Raw genomic sequence first — 15170 nt, forward strand, 5'->3', positions numbered from 1 at the left:
GCTTCAGATGGCTGCTCCTCATCCAATGGGCGACGGCCTTCATTCCCTCATGGAGGTTGGTTTTGGAGGTGTGTGGGTCCTTGTTGAGGGAGAGGATGAGCTGGGTGTCGTCAGCGTAGGAGATGATGTTGAGGTCATGATGGCGGGCCACTTGTGCGAGGGGGGCCATGTAAACGTTGAACAGCGTTGGGCTGAGGGATGAGCCCTGGGGGATGCCGCAGATGATGTTGGTGGCTTCGGATCGGAAGGGTGGGAGGCGGACGCTCTGGGTTCTGCCGGAGAGGAAGGACGTGTCCAGTCAAGAGCCTTCTCTTGGATTCGGGCTTCTAGGAGGCGTGTCTTTAGAGTGCGATGGCAGACCGTGTTGAAGGCGGCTGACAGGTCCAGGAGGATGAGTGCTGATGTTTTGCCGTTGTCTAGTTGGCGCGTGATGTCGTCTGTGGCGGCGATGAGGGCTGTCTCGGTGCTGTGGTTTCGTCTGAATCCGGACTGGGACGGGTCCAAGATGTTGTCTTCGAGGTGGCGGGCCAGTTGCATGTTGACGATTTTCTCGATGACCTTTAACGGGAGCAGGAAGATGGGCCGGAAGTTCTTGAGGTCCTTGGGGTCCGCTTTGGGCTTCTTGAGGAGGGCGTTGATTTCGGGGTGCTTCCAGCTTTCCGGGAATGTCGCTGTTTCGAAGGAGATGTTGATGACCTTCCGTAGTTGGGGTGCGATGGCTGCGTCTGCTTTGTTGAATATGTGGTGTGGGCACGGGTCAGACGGAGATCCTGAGTGGATGGAGTTCATGACCTTGCGTGTCTCGTCGTCGTTGACGTTGGACCAGGAGGTAAGGCAGTTGGCGCTGGTGGTGTTCACTAGTTGAAGCTAGTAGCCTTCAACTACAGCAAGTTGATGTGGAGGAGTCCTCTTATCTCCACCTCTCCCGGGGGACCACCAAACCTAGTAGTGATGTATTCATCTCCACCATCAACTCTAGGTGGGAGGGTGGTCTGCCGTTTGTACAACTGTGGTCAAGCAGCTACCACTTGGACAGAATCGGACTGGTTTCTCTTTCGCTAGGCCCACAGAGACTTCAGGTCCCCCTGCAAAGCTTGCATTGTCATCTGGCATGATCAGCAAGCAGAATACAGTAGGTTAGTGGGCCAAAGTGCCTCAGAGCCAAATTCATCAAGACCCATAAAGCAGGCTGAAACGTCAGGATCATAGCCCGAAATTCCTGGACCTGTTAGTCCTGAGGAAAGAGGAGAAAATGCACCATATCCACGATGGCTCTGATGAACAAAAGCATCCGAAAAAGAGTCAGGTGTGTCCTCAGCAAGTTGACCTCAATGATGTCAAGAGGTTTACTGTTGTCTGGAGGTGGCCCATGACTGACTGTGGCAAGCTAGTCTTCAACAGCCACTCACTGAGTTAGGAGAAGACTGTTACCCTTGACCTCTGCATATGAGTAGCGAAATGCTCATCAACTTTGTGAGCACCCAAGGGGCACTGAAGAGAGCATGGCAAATTGAAAATGCTTGTGGTCCACCATGAACCACAGTTTGAGCCTGTGGGCCTATAGGACGGGAATGTGAAAATGTGAATCTTGCAGATCCAACGCCACCATCCAGTCTCTGGGGTCCAGGACAGAAAGAACCTGGACTGGGGTGCACATCCTGAATTTTTCTTTGCGCAGGAAAGTGCTGTGAAGAGAGAGAGCCAGGATAGGGCGGAGGCCTTTGTCTTTATTTGGCACAAGAAAGTAGAGGGAAGAGCACCCAGTTATTATTTTTGAGGCAATACCATCTCTATGGCTCCTTTAGCCAAAAAAGCCTGTACTTCCTGGCATACGAGTGACCGGTGATCATCTGACAGGCATTCCGCTGTAGGTGGCAGGTGTGGTGGGTCGAAAAGCAATAGATGGGCATAGCCCTGTTGGACAATCTGCCTGATCCCTCCGTCAGATGTGATCTTTTGGCACCCCAGCAGGAAGTGGCTGATAATGCCTTCCACCAGATGGCTGTGTGCAGCTAAGGGTGCACTAAAGAGGTTTCGCAGTCCCTTATGGGCGGGGTATTGTCTGCCAGACCCATTGCTCGATCGCAGAAAGGCTGGGAAAACTGCTGTGCAGGTGGTGGAGGCTAGAGATGTCAATATGCCAGCCCCCCTGACATATCACCTAAAAGCAAAAAACTGCTGTTGGCATTGTTGGACTGGAGCTGAGAGGACAAGACAATGTGCTGTGGCTCTGTTTTGTTTTTAAGTATTCAAGGTCACAGTCCACTTTTTTGAGTCAAATAGCTGGGAACCATTGAAAGGTATATCCATTAAGGACGCCCGGATGTCCCTGAAGAACCCTGTAGATCTCATCCAGTAGTGGCACTGAGGCATCACGCCAATTGCCATAGCCCTGACTAGACTATCTGTGGTGTCGAGGTCTGTGCCTGATAAATCTAAGGCAACCACAACATAGCACATTGATATGGTATTGCTGATCCTCAGTCTAGAGTCTAGACTCATGCTCCATGTGTAAATGTGCTTCTTGAACTTATTTAGCTGCTTGTACAATCGCTTTTGAAAATTACTGATCCGAAAAATATAATCCTTAGATGTTCAGTGTTCCTCCCATTCTAATCGTGAGAGACTAAATGTTGATCCATTTTAGGAAAATTCATTTTAATTGATTAGCAACAGTCTGGAATTCAGTGAGGCATCTACTGCTTTATAATTCTGTAAATGGTGCACATGTTCCTAATCATCTTTCCCTTTTACAGAGTGGCAGAGCGATATGAAGACAACAAAATGTCCTCCAACAACTTGGGAATCATTTTTGGACCCACCCTAATCCGGCCCAGTCCGGGAAATGACATTTCGATGACCTGCCTGATAGATACCGGCTATCAGGCGCAGATAGTGGAGTTTCTTATCATAAACTACGAAAGGATCTTTGGTGCAGATGACCTGCCAGCGCCATCATCCTTCGGGTCTGAAAGTAGCCTGCAAGATGCCTATTTGGAAAGCAGCAAGGAGCAATGCAGCCCTGAAAAAGACATGTCACTGCTGTCAGAGGTTCAAAGTCTAGAACCAGAAGAGGTGAGAGTTTCAAGAAGCTAGTTTTTGAGTAATTAAAAATAAAAAGTTAAGTCCCTTTAGACTTAATGATATATTGTAAAACATAATATAAGACAAGTTATGTATTTACGTTTGTTGCTTCCATACATACACACTCAGGAGTGTTTAACTTATTTCAATGAAAACCAACCTTAGAAAGTCGTTTTCTTGCAAACAATTATAGAATGTCTCCTAAAGCATAATCAGGCCAATAAAATCAGAATTGTGCAAATTAGTGATATGCAAAATGATAAGGTTTTCCCAGTTCTACAAGCAGAGTCATCACTTCCCACAACCCAAATCCTCTTCAAACTGGCCCATGTATACAGACTCTTCCTACCGACTTAATAATTTCTGCTCTAGTTCCAGTAGGTAATCATGACACTTGCTTCCATTAGTCAGTATTTAGGCTGTCCTTTTAGTGGATCATGAAACTTGTTACACCAAAAGTGGTGGTTTGAATGTAGAAGCGGTGCATTCGATAATCAATCACAACACCGTTGTACTACCAGCATATTTAGAGCCTCTTAACTGTACATTTCCATGAAATTGTTGAAACTATGTTTAACTCCAGTCCTGCTTGATTCCTACCTTTGCCATTCTATGCTATACCGCAGATATATTCATTTTCCTTTTTTTATGTGAGGAGGCTGCCGCTCAGAATTTCCCTTGTATCTCACCATCAGAGCTTTCCCATGCACTACCTTCCTTTAAGATAACTTTTTGACCCTTTAAATGCACTCACGGTCTATGCTTATTTAGTGTATAGCTGCAAACAGCTTTAGCCGTCTGTTCCAAAGGCTCATGTTTTCAATACAGGGCCATCGTATTTTGCAGATGGCTACACTGTGCCGCTAAATTTACATAACGTCTTTGATGATATAGCAAAATAGTTCCTTTCCACAAACACAGCCAGTGCACATTTGTTAGCAGCAGCAGCTTCTGCAGTTCAGACACTGGCTTCACACCAGAGGTTCGCTACACACCCTAGATGCACTCACATAACCTGGACCAGCTGAAGGCGCCTCTCCCTGGGTAAGTCTGCAAAGCTCTGCACATAGTACAAGACACGTTGGCTTTGCCAATGCTTACTTGTTTTCATTTCATGTTGCTCCTAAGATGATCCTCCATGCCCTAAGTCACTGCAGCACAGTTCAGAATAAGAAGCAACATTTTCCGGATGTGCTGCTTTAGCATGCCACTTTTTACTTTCTTTTGACTGGTATGGCAAAACGATCAATGTCATATGATCAACGTTTTTGAGAGTCATTGCTTCTACATCAATTACATTAGAGGTCTTGAGATCTCGCACGCAGTAATTACAAAACAGAATAAAAATAGAAGGATTCAACTCAAGCGTAATCCTTTTTCTGTCCTCAAGAAGTTACAAAGGACATGTGGCCCAATTTGGAATCTTCAGACTACACAGCATTGTTTGCAGAGGAGACTTAAACTGATGAGTATTTCAACTGCTGTGAATTGGGAGGGATGGTACCAGAGACTGAAAAGCAGTTGAGTACCGGTGACTTGGCAAAAAACAAAGATTTGCAAACTTGGTGGGGTTTTAGGTACACTTTCACTGATCTTTAATTAGTCAAGAACCTCAAAATCAATTTTGTTTTTGTTTTACATTTTTTGTATGGCGGAACTGTCAATTTGCTTCTAACAAAAACAGTTGGGATGGAACATTGTTTACATTGAACCAACAGGAAATAAAGAAATATGCAGACAGTGGAAGCGCTCTTTCAATACAAAGCATCATGAGTAATAACTTAGTATTTCTGTGGTTACAAGCTACTTGTAGAGTAGGGAGGGGAAGCAGTGAATGGCTGAAAGAGGAACATTACAATGACTCATTTACTTAGACTTACATTTAGATCCCATTTTTAACAATGCGTTTTGAAAACAGGTTCGAAAAGTAATATTGGGGTAAAGGGCAGGAAGTAATTTCGTTTTACTAAGTACATAAAAATAGAACTTCATCTTTATTCAGATTACATTGTATTTTAGAACGTGTTTTTAAAGTGATATGAGCAAATAGCGAGAAATATTTTAATTAGACAATTTTTTAACTTTACATTTGGAAAACGTTCATGCTTGCATTCCACATTTTTTGATGCGGGATAGAAGAGTAAAATAGGGGCAAAGGGTGGCTAGTAATTTAATTAGTAAATATTATTTTAAATGGATGTTCATCTTTTATACATTCTTTTTTTAGAACTGGTCTTTAAAGTGTTATTGCGCAAAGGGTTAGAAGTATTTTAAATATGCATTTTTTTACAAATTACTATTTGGAATTCTAAAATGTTTTTTAGAACGGGTTTTAGGAACGGGTTAGAAAAGTAATATAGGGGAAAAGGGTAGGGAAGTAATTTAGATTATCAGATTATATTCTATTTTGGAACTTTTTAATGTGATTAATGTATGTGCTGTATCAAGCCTCGATGTACTTGTTTTCATTGTTTGTGCGTGTGTCTAAATCAGATAGCCGCTATAGAGGGAAACTGGCTTCTGCTTGAATATTTTGATGCATAATTAGAGTTTTATGTGATGTGGGTGAAAACTTTAACTTTATTTTTAACAACTTTAATTTAACAGGCTTTGTCTACGAAGTGTGAATCTAATGAGCACTCAGTTGCGGACAAACAACTACATGACAAGGCGTCTGAGTCAGCACAACCAATATTAGAGAGCATTGACCCACCAGGTAAAAGTCTTAATGCCTCTTAATGGTGCACATCAGCATGACCATATAATCATCTCTTAGCAGGATAACACATCTGTGCATCCCTGCGACAATATCGGTTTCATTGTGTGCCTTTTGCATGATACCACATTGCCTACAGTGTTTATACAGCTACTTTCTGGGTGTTTCATGAAACTATACAGATGAGAACTACAAATTGCATCTGAATTCTAGATCCTGTAATCATAAATTGAATTTGCTATAATCCATGTTGGTAGGCTTTTAATGTGTTGATACTGTGATAGGTATATTATCACTACTCGTGTCAGATATGTCATTGTGACTGGTGGCACCTGTACCTGGGCCCTAGAAATTCGCCTTTACCCCTCACCCCGCAGAAGACTCCAGAACTTTTATCTTTCTGATAAGTACCAAACATTTAGCCTTTCAAGAACTCTTCCCTGAAGTGTAAGAGGTGCAACAATGATCTTCTTCTGCTTTGAGGATTGGGTGGTAAGAGGCAGCACAAAAGCGATAGTTCATTGAGCAATTTTAGTGATAGTCTCCAATGTAGAGAGATTGGAGATATCCTACAGTTACCAAGTCATGGGATCCACTAGTTGTGACCGGACACTGCCAGGGGTCTCACTACGGGGGTTCACCTGAGAGGAGGATAACTCGCATGTTGGTAGCTGCCTCATTCCTGGCAGTATCAAGTGCATTTTTAAGGGTTGACACTATGAGCAAAGAGAGGCACAAGAACAGGAGGAATCTTCCATGAGAGCGATATACAAAGTCTGCAACAAATGCATATAAGCGTTATGTGTAAAATGCAGTCAGTTATGTAGTGGTAGCAAACTAAAGCATACACAAGGAAGCAAGCCATTTCACCAGAATACGAAGAGTTGTGTTTAAAGATGACTCACTGTCTTTTCTTCAGATAGAGACTTTAGATGGTGATGCAAAATATCTTAGCCAAATATCTTTTGAGAGTTTTAAAGGCAAAAGAGGCAATGGAGTGCTCATGCATGAATTATTAAAATCATAGTCCTTTACTTACTCTGTGTGCCCTTGCATTCTGAAGAGATAAAACAGCACTATAAACTATGTATATTACAGCATCGTTTATATTATTACCACATTAATCCATTATTTATTCAATGAGTCCCTAAAATACATTTGGAATTACGTCATGAAAATATAATGATAATTAACAAGACTCGCTAATTAAACAGTAAATATTGGTAATTATTTTATGTATAAAAATAGTTGTTCTGCAGGAATGTTCTCCTGGATCATATGCATTTAGTTGAATTCAGATTCCACACTCCTCACCCCTGGGCCACCCAATTGACGCAAACTTTGACGGGTTAGTACACAGTCTGAAGCCACCTTATTGTGTCATGGTTTGTTATAAATCACTAATAGTAATACAGTTTTTAAGTTACATCATGCCCTGCTATATACATGTTCCCCTGCTGTCCCTACAACTTGGGTGATCGCGGAAGAGTTCTGAGGATTTAGTATTACTACACAACTGTACTGATCTGTCATAGGTCTAACTTAAATAACAAAACATCAGATGCCAATGTGCAAAGACCAGGCCTGATTGCCTCAGAAGAAGCAGAACTGAGTAGTATTGATAGGAAATTCCTCTTTTTGTATGACCACCCCTAACTTTTTCGACTGATACTGCTGGTTTTTCGACTCTGCGTGTGTACAGGGGCCTCCCAACCAGAACTCCAGGGCAGAGCCCTTACTCTGAAATGTATGGCGAAATTGCTATACCCAAATGGAAACGGCTAACTTACCCTCAGGTCTCTAATAAGTGGTACCCTGGTACCCAGGGTATGAGAGTTAGAGGGCTACCCTAGGGCATGCAGCACTGATTGTGCTACCCTGGAGGTCCCCTAAGTCCCCCAGTCCACCACTGCGGACTGGTAGAACAGTCATGCATTGCTAGGCGGGCTGTGCCATTGAAAACAATCGCAAAACCACTGAGCCTAGACATGGGGTGCAAGCTACCCCTCTGGCAAGCCTACCAAGCACTAAAGGCAGGGTGCAACAAACGACACAGGCAAGATATGTGCTTTGCATGACCTGACAGTAAAACCTGCAAAACTTTTACTGTGGAAAGTCTCAATTGGCAAGTACAGGGTTACACCGGACCCCTCAGCTGTACTAACTCTGGAACGGTGCAACCAAAGTCGGCACTCCAAAGTATTAAACAACTCATTACATTAAGCCCAACTTGTTTCTCACTCAAGTCGAAATTAATGTAACTTGTTGCAGTGTGCAGCTTTATCAAAGCTGCTACTTTGTGCTGTTAAGTTTAAACCTCCTGTGCCTTCCCGTGCAGACATGGAGCCTGCTCGACAAGACAGCTTTCTGCCCTCCTGAAGAGACGTGCCAATGAATCTCAGGAAGGGGAACAGTGAGGAATTGCAGGCCAGGGAGAGGTTACCTCCCTCCTGCAGAAAGCCACATGGGTGTTAGCCCCAAAAGGTAGGCTTCGAATGAGAAGCCACCTTTGAAGAGCAAATGTGTAGCCCCAGGTGGATGGGCTGTCCCACTGTCAAAGTAGACAGCTGTCACAGGAGGTAGAGATGGGAAACCATTTTCCAAACTGGTTTTTCGAGGGGCGAGTAACCCTAAGGTAGCCACACCCCAGAGGTGGGCTAGGGAGGTCTGTACAACGAGAGGGGTCTCACGATCTTGGGAGAGGGCAGAATTGTGCCTCCTGGGATAGCCAGGAAGTGGTCATCAGGTGGGAGGGAACCGGTTAGCCCATTGGCTACCCACTGCATCCTGCCCTGAGATCACTTTCCGAGCATAAAGTGGGCACCCAGACCTCAACTAACTTGTAGGAGGGACCGAAGGAGTCTGCCCTGGCCTGTTGGACTCAGGGACCAGCAAAAAGAGGCTTCACCATTGAAGACTGCACCTGGTGGCTAGCGAATGAAGAGACTGTGCCTGCTGTGTCCTGCTCAAAGAGAATATGTTTTCAGAGCCCAGTCAAGCCAAAAGAGCTACAAAGGCCTGCGGACTGCCCTTGTTCACAGCACAGTGGTAAAACAGCTGGAGAAGCCTGCTGAAGCAAGTTGGTAGTCCCAAGTTTTCAAGCCACTATTACCGCCGCATGTGCAGCACCGAGTACCAAGACCCAACATCCAGAGTTGCACTTGAGTTCCTGAACCTCGGAGTGCTGTTGGAACGTTGCTGGACCTCAGAGGCGAGTTATCAACTTAGAAGGAACTGGCCTGTGACAACGGGTGACTAGTAGTCCAGTGGCGAATGTACTTCATGGGATGTCGACCCTGCAACCAGGCCCCTCCTCACTATCTTCGTGGACTGGGGAATCCCTGCAAGAAGAACCCCGCCGGTTGTGTCGCATCCACAGCATTCTTAGAGCATCCTTCATCCCTTGCATCAATACCACTCCAAAGGAATACATTGCAATGTGGATCAAGTGCCTAGAACTACTGAGGGACTGCTTCTTCTGGGAAGGTAACTGTTATTGAGGGCCTTGTGGATCCCCCTGACTAGCTCCATGATGGCGTTAGTTGCACCAAGTACTTCTAAGAACCACTACATTTTTAAAAAAAAAGTTTCCAAGTGTCCAGTTCGTTGACTTTGCCAAGGCTTGTTCGATTGAAATTGTTTTGATTTATTCAATAAACTTCAAATCTGTAAAGCATGGCTTATCACCCCTGAGGGTATCCAGGTGCTGGGGGCTGTCAGGGAGATTAAGTGAGATTTTGACCAGAGTCACATGATGCTGAGTAGGCCTGGGCGGAAAATTCCGCTCCGCTTGCAGAATTTAGGTAATTACGCATTCCGCGGAGAACGCAGGATTGTCAACATTTCCACGATCTGCAGCTTCGTGGAATTTTTAGCTTTTTCGCGCTTTCAAAATGCGTGTTCGTGAGATATTTCCCCCTGAGCACGCAAACCGCGTTCACGAACAGGAAAAAAGCATCGAGAACGAGCAGAACAAGCAATTCTGTGTGTTCTCAGAACTCTGCGTGCTTGCAGAGATTTTTTACCGTTTCGCAGAGCTTTGCGTAGAGCGACTACGCAAATTCCGCCCACCCCTAAAGCTGAGCTGTCGCCGGAAATCGAACAACAAGCCCCACACTCCCGAATTAGCTGCTCTTGCTTATAAAATCTATATCTCCCGGAACCCTCCCGTGGATCTTTTTCATTCTAGTGCCTACATTCTTATAAAAATACAAAAAAATGGTGTTGGATTCCTGTACTGTTGTGTCGATTTCTTCTTCAATTGTTTTGGTGCTGTTTAAATGCTTACCACTTGTTCATATATTAAAGCCTTGCTGCTCAATGCCAGAGTTACCCAAGGATGAGCTAGGGTTTTACAGACGAAACCTACTGGATCTAAAGGGGGTAGTAAGTGTATTACATGGTAAGACTAGACAACCACACCATATAATACACTCAATTTCCTCATAAGTATATTAGACCTAGGCACAAGGAAGGGTGGACGCATATTCAGGCCAGTTTTCTGAAAGAATTATATGCAAAGAAAAATGAAACATATGAATAAAATGGGTGCTTAGTAGGCTACCCAAATATATTTAAAATAGAATAAAAGGCAGGTTGCTATGAAAATAATCCCTCTTCACCAACGGAAAAACATCACATTTTACTTAACCGCATCGCTGCGGCGGTCATTTTTGCGCTGCGCGGCTTTTTTACAAAAGCCGCGTTACATGACGAGCTCAGCTCGTCATCCGCACACGCCCCCCCGTGGCTAATGACGAGCTGAGCTCGTCATCAGCATCGAAGGGGTTAAATGTTTCCATTTGTACTAATTAGCCCACATCCTCATCTGAGCACTTTTAGATTTTTAGACACAAATAGGTGGGGTCAGCTTAATTTCAAGATGGACTTAGACCTTCAGTTTAAACGTCCATACCCTAGTGGATCGGACAAACCTTTCGTTAATTTGCGTGCCTCATAAAATGAGTACCATTGAGCAAGCTGGCAATAATGCATGCTGTTAGACCTTAGTGATAACAGTTTGCAATGTTAACAATGCAGGTGAAATACTGGATTTCATTCATAGAAAAGAAAAAGATGAAAAACAAGAAAAATGCAGATATCAGTATATTGTAGGTTTCCTTATACGATTTGCATATATTTTCACATAATGAGGAATCAGAAACTTCCTAATTTCCACAACAAATTTGCGAGCAAACACACCTCTTTAGCATTCACGTTAAGTGTACATACTGGATGCAAAAAACACATTGGGCTGGTTTGTATATCCACAGAGATTTGCACCACCCTACCACATGCTACCGCTTCTCCCTTATTCAGATTCGTTTTGCGAATTTCACTTCTAAATCCAACGCGTTGTTTCTGTAAATATTGTTTATGACTGCAAAATGTTTTGTAAATGACGCACATTGCAACTAAGCATGAGAAAATCTTAATTATTCAGCTTTTCCTAATTGTACTTTATCAACACTTCCACTCAGTGGTAAACTCATTCTAATGTTGTTTTCTTTAACAGTAGATTCACCTAAACCTATTGATACAGATCACAGTAAAGTTGATGGACCAGTGGAGGTGAAACAAGAAGACGATTTGGACCCGGTTCTGGGTGCGCAGTCGCGAGGACACTTCAGCCGTACTCCTGTCAAACCTACGCGACAAGGTCCCATTGTTATCAGGTCTGTGACGCATATGGTCACCAGTTCACCCACAAGCTCTTCTACCATCTACAGTTAGCCGGGGCAGTGAAATTAAGAAGAAACCGGAATAAACTGTAACAGCAGGGCTGATGTCCTAGTCTGATTAATGAAAGTGTTACGGGAACAAGGACCAGGAATCGTTCAGATAAACAATCCAACATGGTAAATAATGTGGGATATTTTGGAAGGAGACAAGGATACCATGTTGAGTGAGACCTCCAGAATGACAGAGCGTTGTTACGTACGTTAAACAGTGTTATATCAAAGGGGTAAAAATGGATGGAGGATCCAGCTGAGGGATCAATGTGGATGTTGTGCACCAGCCTTGTTCCCAGTGCCATAAAGAGAGACTCAGCTGCTTGGGTTTCAAACCTGTGATGTCTGTGTGTACAGAACTACACATCTCCATACCCGACAATGGCCAACTTGCCATTTTGAACTACTGAAATAAACACAAAGAAGACCATGTGAAAGTTGCTCACAAACTTTAAGAATACTTGACCTCCAATTATCAGAAAAACATTTATTACCATTTGTAATGTAGGCTAATGAATTTCTCTGCTGCCAGTGAACCCTTTCCAACTGTATAAAAGATATCTCTCAACTCTTAAAATAAATCCTGCACAATTGAATATTCATAATTTCAATACTTCCAATCATCGCACTCTACACTGCAGTAGAGGGTAACTTATATCTGTTGAGAGTGCTTAGAGATTTCAAAGATAGTGGTTTACAGATATTCCGTATTACATTTTCAGTAGTGCTAAAAAACTGTCTGTTAATATCTTTTGACGCGACTCCCTTACTCTATATGTTTCATTCAATAGACATTTTGTCCTGCTTAAAAGCTATTTTTACTAAGCTATAGTCTAACTTTCCAGGGGCTTTACTTTTCATACTCAACTATGCATTCTTCAGAAGACCACACTTCTCATTGGCCATCATTCATACATGATGTAATACAAGGTTATAATTTGCTATGAAAGGCTACATTGGTTGTTAAATACCCCAGCCCAGGTTATGAGCCCACAGGCAAGGAAGGGACTTTAATAAGAGAGAGGCATTTTAACGACAGACATATCCTGAGGAAGAAGGGGCTATAATGCTGTTGCATTGATTCACCCGTTCAGGGCAGAATAATATAAATTACATAGGGAGAAATAGGAAAAAAATTGAATGTTAGTGTTCACGGCTCTAACATTCCCACTCTGCCCCATCATTCTATTCAGTAGAGCACCCAACATTCCAATGCCCTAATATAGCATTATAGCCAGCAGCCAAAAAAATAACAGTTGTTAAAAGCCTGAATCAGAGTTACGCAAGAGGGAGCATTTAAAACAGGTGAAGCTAAAGGAAGAAGGCCTGTTATGCTAAATATAACAGGGAGAAACAGAAAGACAAACATTGGAATGTTGAAGCAGAAGACGAAGGCCTATACCAGGTGTTCTTGGCCCACTGTCACTCCACTTACTTCAATGAAGCTCTTAATATTGTAAGGCTAAATAATCTCTTTAATTTTCTGCAATACATTAATTTTTCACTGCTGAAGTCCCATGACCCTACGATCTAGACACAATCCAGCTCACCCCAATGAAGGATACTTTCGCTTTTTAAAGCAACAATCTCATAGTCAGTATGTTTTTTTTTTTTACTTGCACAACTTAAAGGTTAACTATGTTAAAATGTATATATTCAAACATTGAGCCACTTTAATCATTATGTTGTCCCTGAACGGGGACACAAACAAGTGTAAATTACTGAAAAGTTAAAAGTGTACATTTTACAGCACTTGCTTTTGCCGCCTGAGAGCTCAGTTGATGCACTTCAGTTGCTAAGATAACTCTGGTCATTACAGGAGTTTAAATACAATTTTCAAATTGCTGCTTGTTATTCAAAACACACAGCAAACTAAACTTACACATAAGGTCCACACTTTTAACGTTTAAATTACATAATTATTCGCGTTGGAACATTGTTGTTAACTTACATGAAATGTACATTTCTATCAATTTCACTCAATTTCCTTTTCTAATCAAACTACCAAAAGTGAAAGTCTGAATCAGCGGATAAATAAAAGGTGAAAATGTGCGTTACAGCCTGGGCAGCAGCGCTAAGGACAAGCCAAATGTTCCAAGTGTTCAAATCATTTCTTTTCCACAAGACTTTTGATTCGCAAGAACTTCCAAAACAGTGAATAACTGCGTTCTACACTAACAAATATGGTGGCTCTGTAGCTTACTGCATGACCAGCAGTGGCCTGCACGCCTGCTTAGCCGCATGGTCACAGGTTCATATCCCCTCAAATGCACTTGGTATTTCATGAGACCATGGTTTCAAACACAGGTCTGCTGTGTTGGTTTAAAATAAACATCAGCTGTGTCCAATAAACCAATTTGGAGGTGAGTGAGTGCTTTGCAAAGTAAACTGTTATGTTCCGTTATAAGTGTTAATGTATTATTTCTGTTGGAACACAAATAATAGAAATTTTTCATTTCTAGGCCATTTTTATTTGCCATAGGAATCATTTTGAACTGCCATGAACTGCACTGAGATGTTACCCTTCAGCCGTTAAAAGACATTTTGATTTTCAAGGAAGAAAGGAAATCCTATTATGGTGTATTTTACACAAGTACTGTACCGAAGCCCTTTTTATGTCCGAACCTTTTGCTAACGACTTAGGCTGTATAGCTTTGGTTTGTCCCTCCCATGAGCATACCTGGTTTATTGTATCTTTCGGAGTTATTGTTTTCTGTAAAGAACAAGTTCCTTACCTTCGGTAATGAAGTATCTGTAGAAGACATAGGTTAGTTATAGATTTCTTACCCTAGAATAACCCCAGGCGTCAAACTGGATCCAGATAATTTTTTCTCTTAGCAGTACCCCCGCACACCGGTATGTGGCGTTGGTAGACTCCGTGTCCGTCATTGTCATTGCCGGGATGACGTCGAGGTTCCTACTTAGAAACCGCCCCTGCGCGCAGACGTAATTTCTGACAACATTTTCCACACCAGAAGCGCAGAGCCATGAAAGACACTGACTACTGGTGCACCAAAACTAGGGCCCGTAAGGGAGTCCGTATCCCTAGAAATCAGTTCGCAGAGCTAGGAGGATAGGTGGGGCAGTAAGGAATCCATAACTAACCTATGTCTCTTTACAGTTACATTGTTACAGAAGGTAAGTAACTTGTTCATCTGAAAGAGACAGTTAGTTATAGATTCCTTAACTCAGAATAGATACCCCAGCAATTCCAACCCCAGAGGAGGGTCTGCGAACCAAGTTCACACCAGAAAGTCCTGGAGGACAGACCTGGCAAAGTAGCCCTCCTTCCGGACTTGACAATCCAGGCAGTAATGTCTGGTGAACGTTTGCATGGACACCTATGTGGCCACCTGGCAGATGTCAATAAGTGGGACTTTATGTGACATAGCAGTAGTTGCTGCCGTAGCTCTAGTAGAATGAGCCTGCAGCCCCACTGGAGGTTCCTTTTGTGCTAAAGCGTAACAAATCTTTACACAGCGGACGACCCACATTGAGATGGTATGCTATTGGACAGCCTAACCTTTCTTGGCACCCACACCGCAAACAAAGAGTTGATCGTCGACCCGGAAATCTTTAGTGCGGTCAAGGTAGAAGGACAACGCACGTTTTGGGTCCAGACGTGGAGTCACTCCTCC

At 43.1% G+C, this 15170-nt stretch overlaps 1 protein-coding gene across 4 annotated transcripts in view; it reads left to right on the forward strand.

Moving 5' to 3' along the window:
* GMIP (GEM interacting protein) overlaps positions 1-13884 on the forward strand; it is a 353361-nt gene extending 339477 nt beyond the window's left edge. For all 4 annotated transcript variants that reach the window (XM_086961370.1, XM_086961381.1, XM_086961391.1 and 1 more), the window contains 3 exons: positions 2757-3075; positions 5692-5800; positions 11316-13884. In XM_086961370.1, the coding sequence (XP_086817496.1) occupies positions 2757-3075; positions 5692-5800; positions 11316-11533 (646 nt within the window). In that variant the 3' untranslated portion in view covers positions 11534-13884. The remainder of the gene's footprint in view (positions 1-2756; positions 3076-5691; positions 5801-11315) is intronic.
* The last annotated feature ends 1286 nt before the right edge of the window (positions 13885-15170 follow it).

This window comes from Lissotriton vulgaris, chromosome 1_1, assembly GCF_964263255.1.
Source record: "Lissotriton vulgaris chromosome 1_1, aLisVul1.2, whole genome shotgun sequence".
Lineage (NCBI taxonomy): Eukaryota > Metazoa > Chordata > Amphibia > Caudata > Salamandridae > Lissotriton > Lissotriton vulgaris.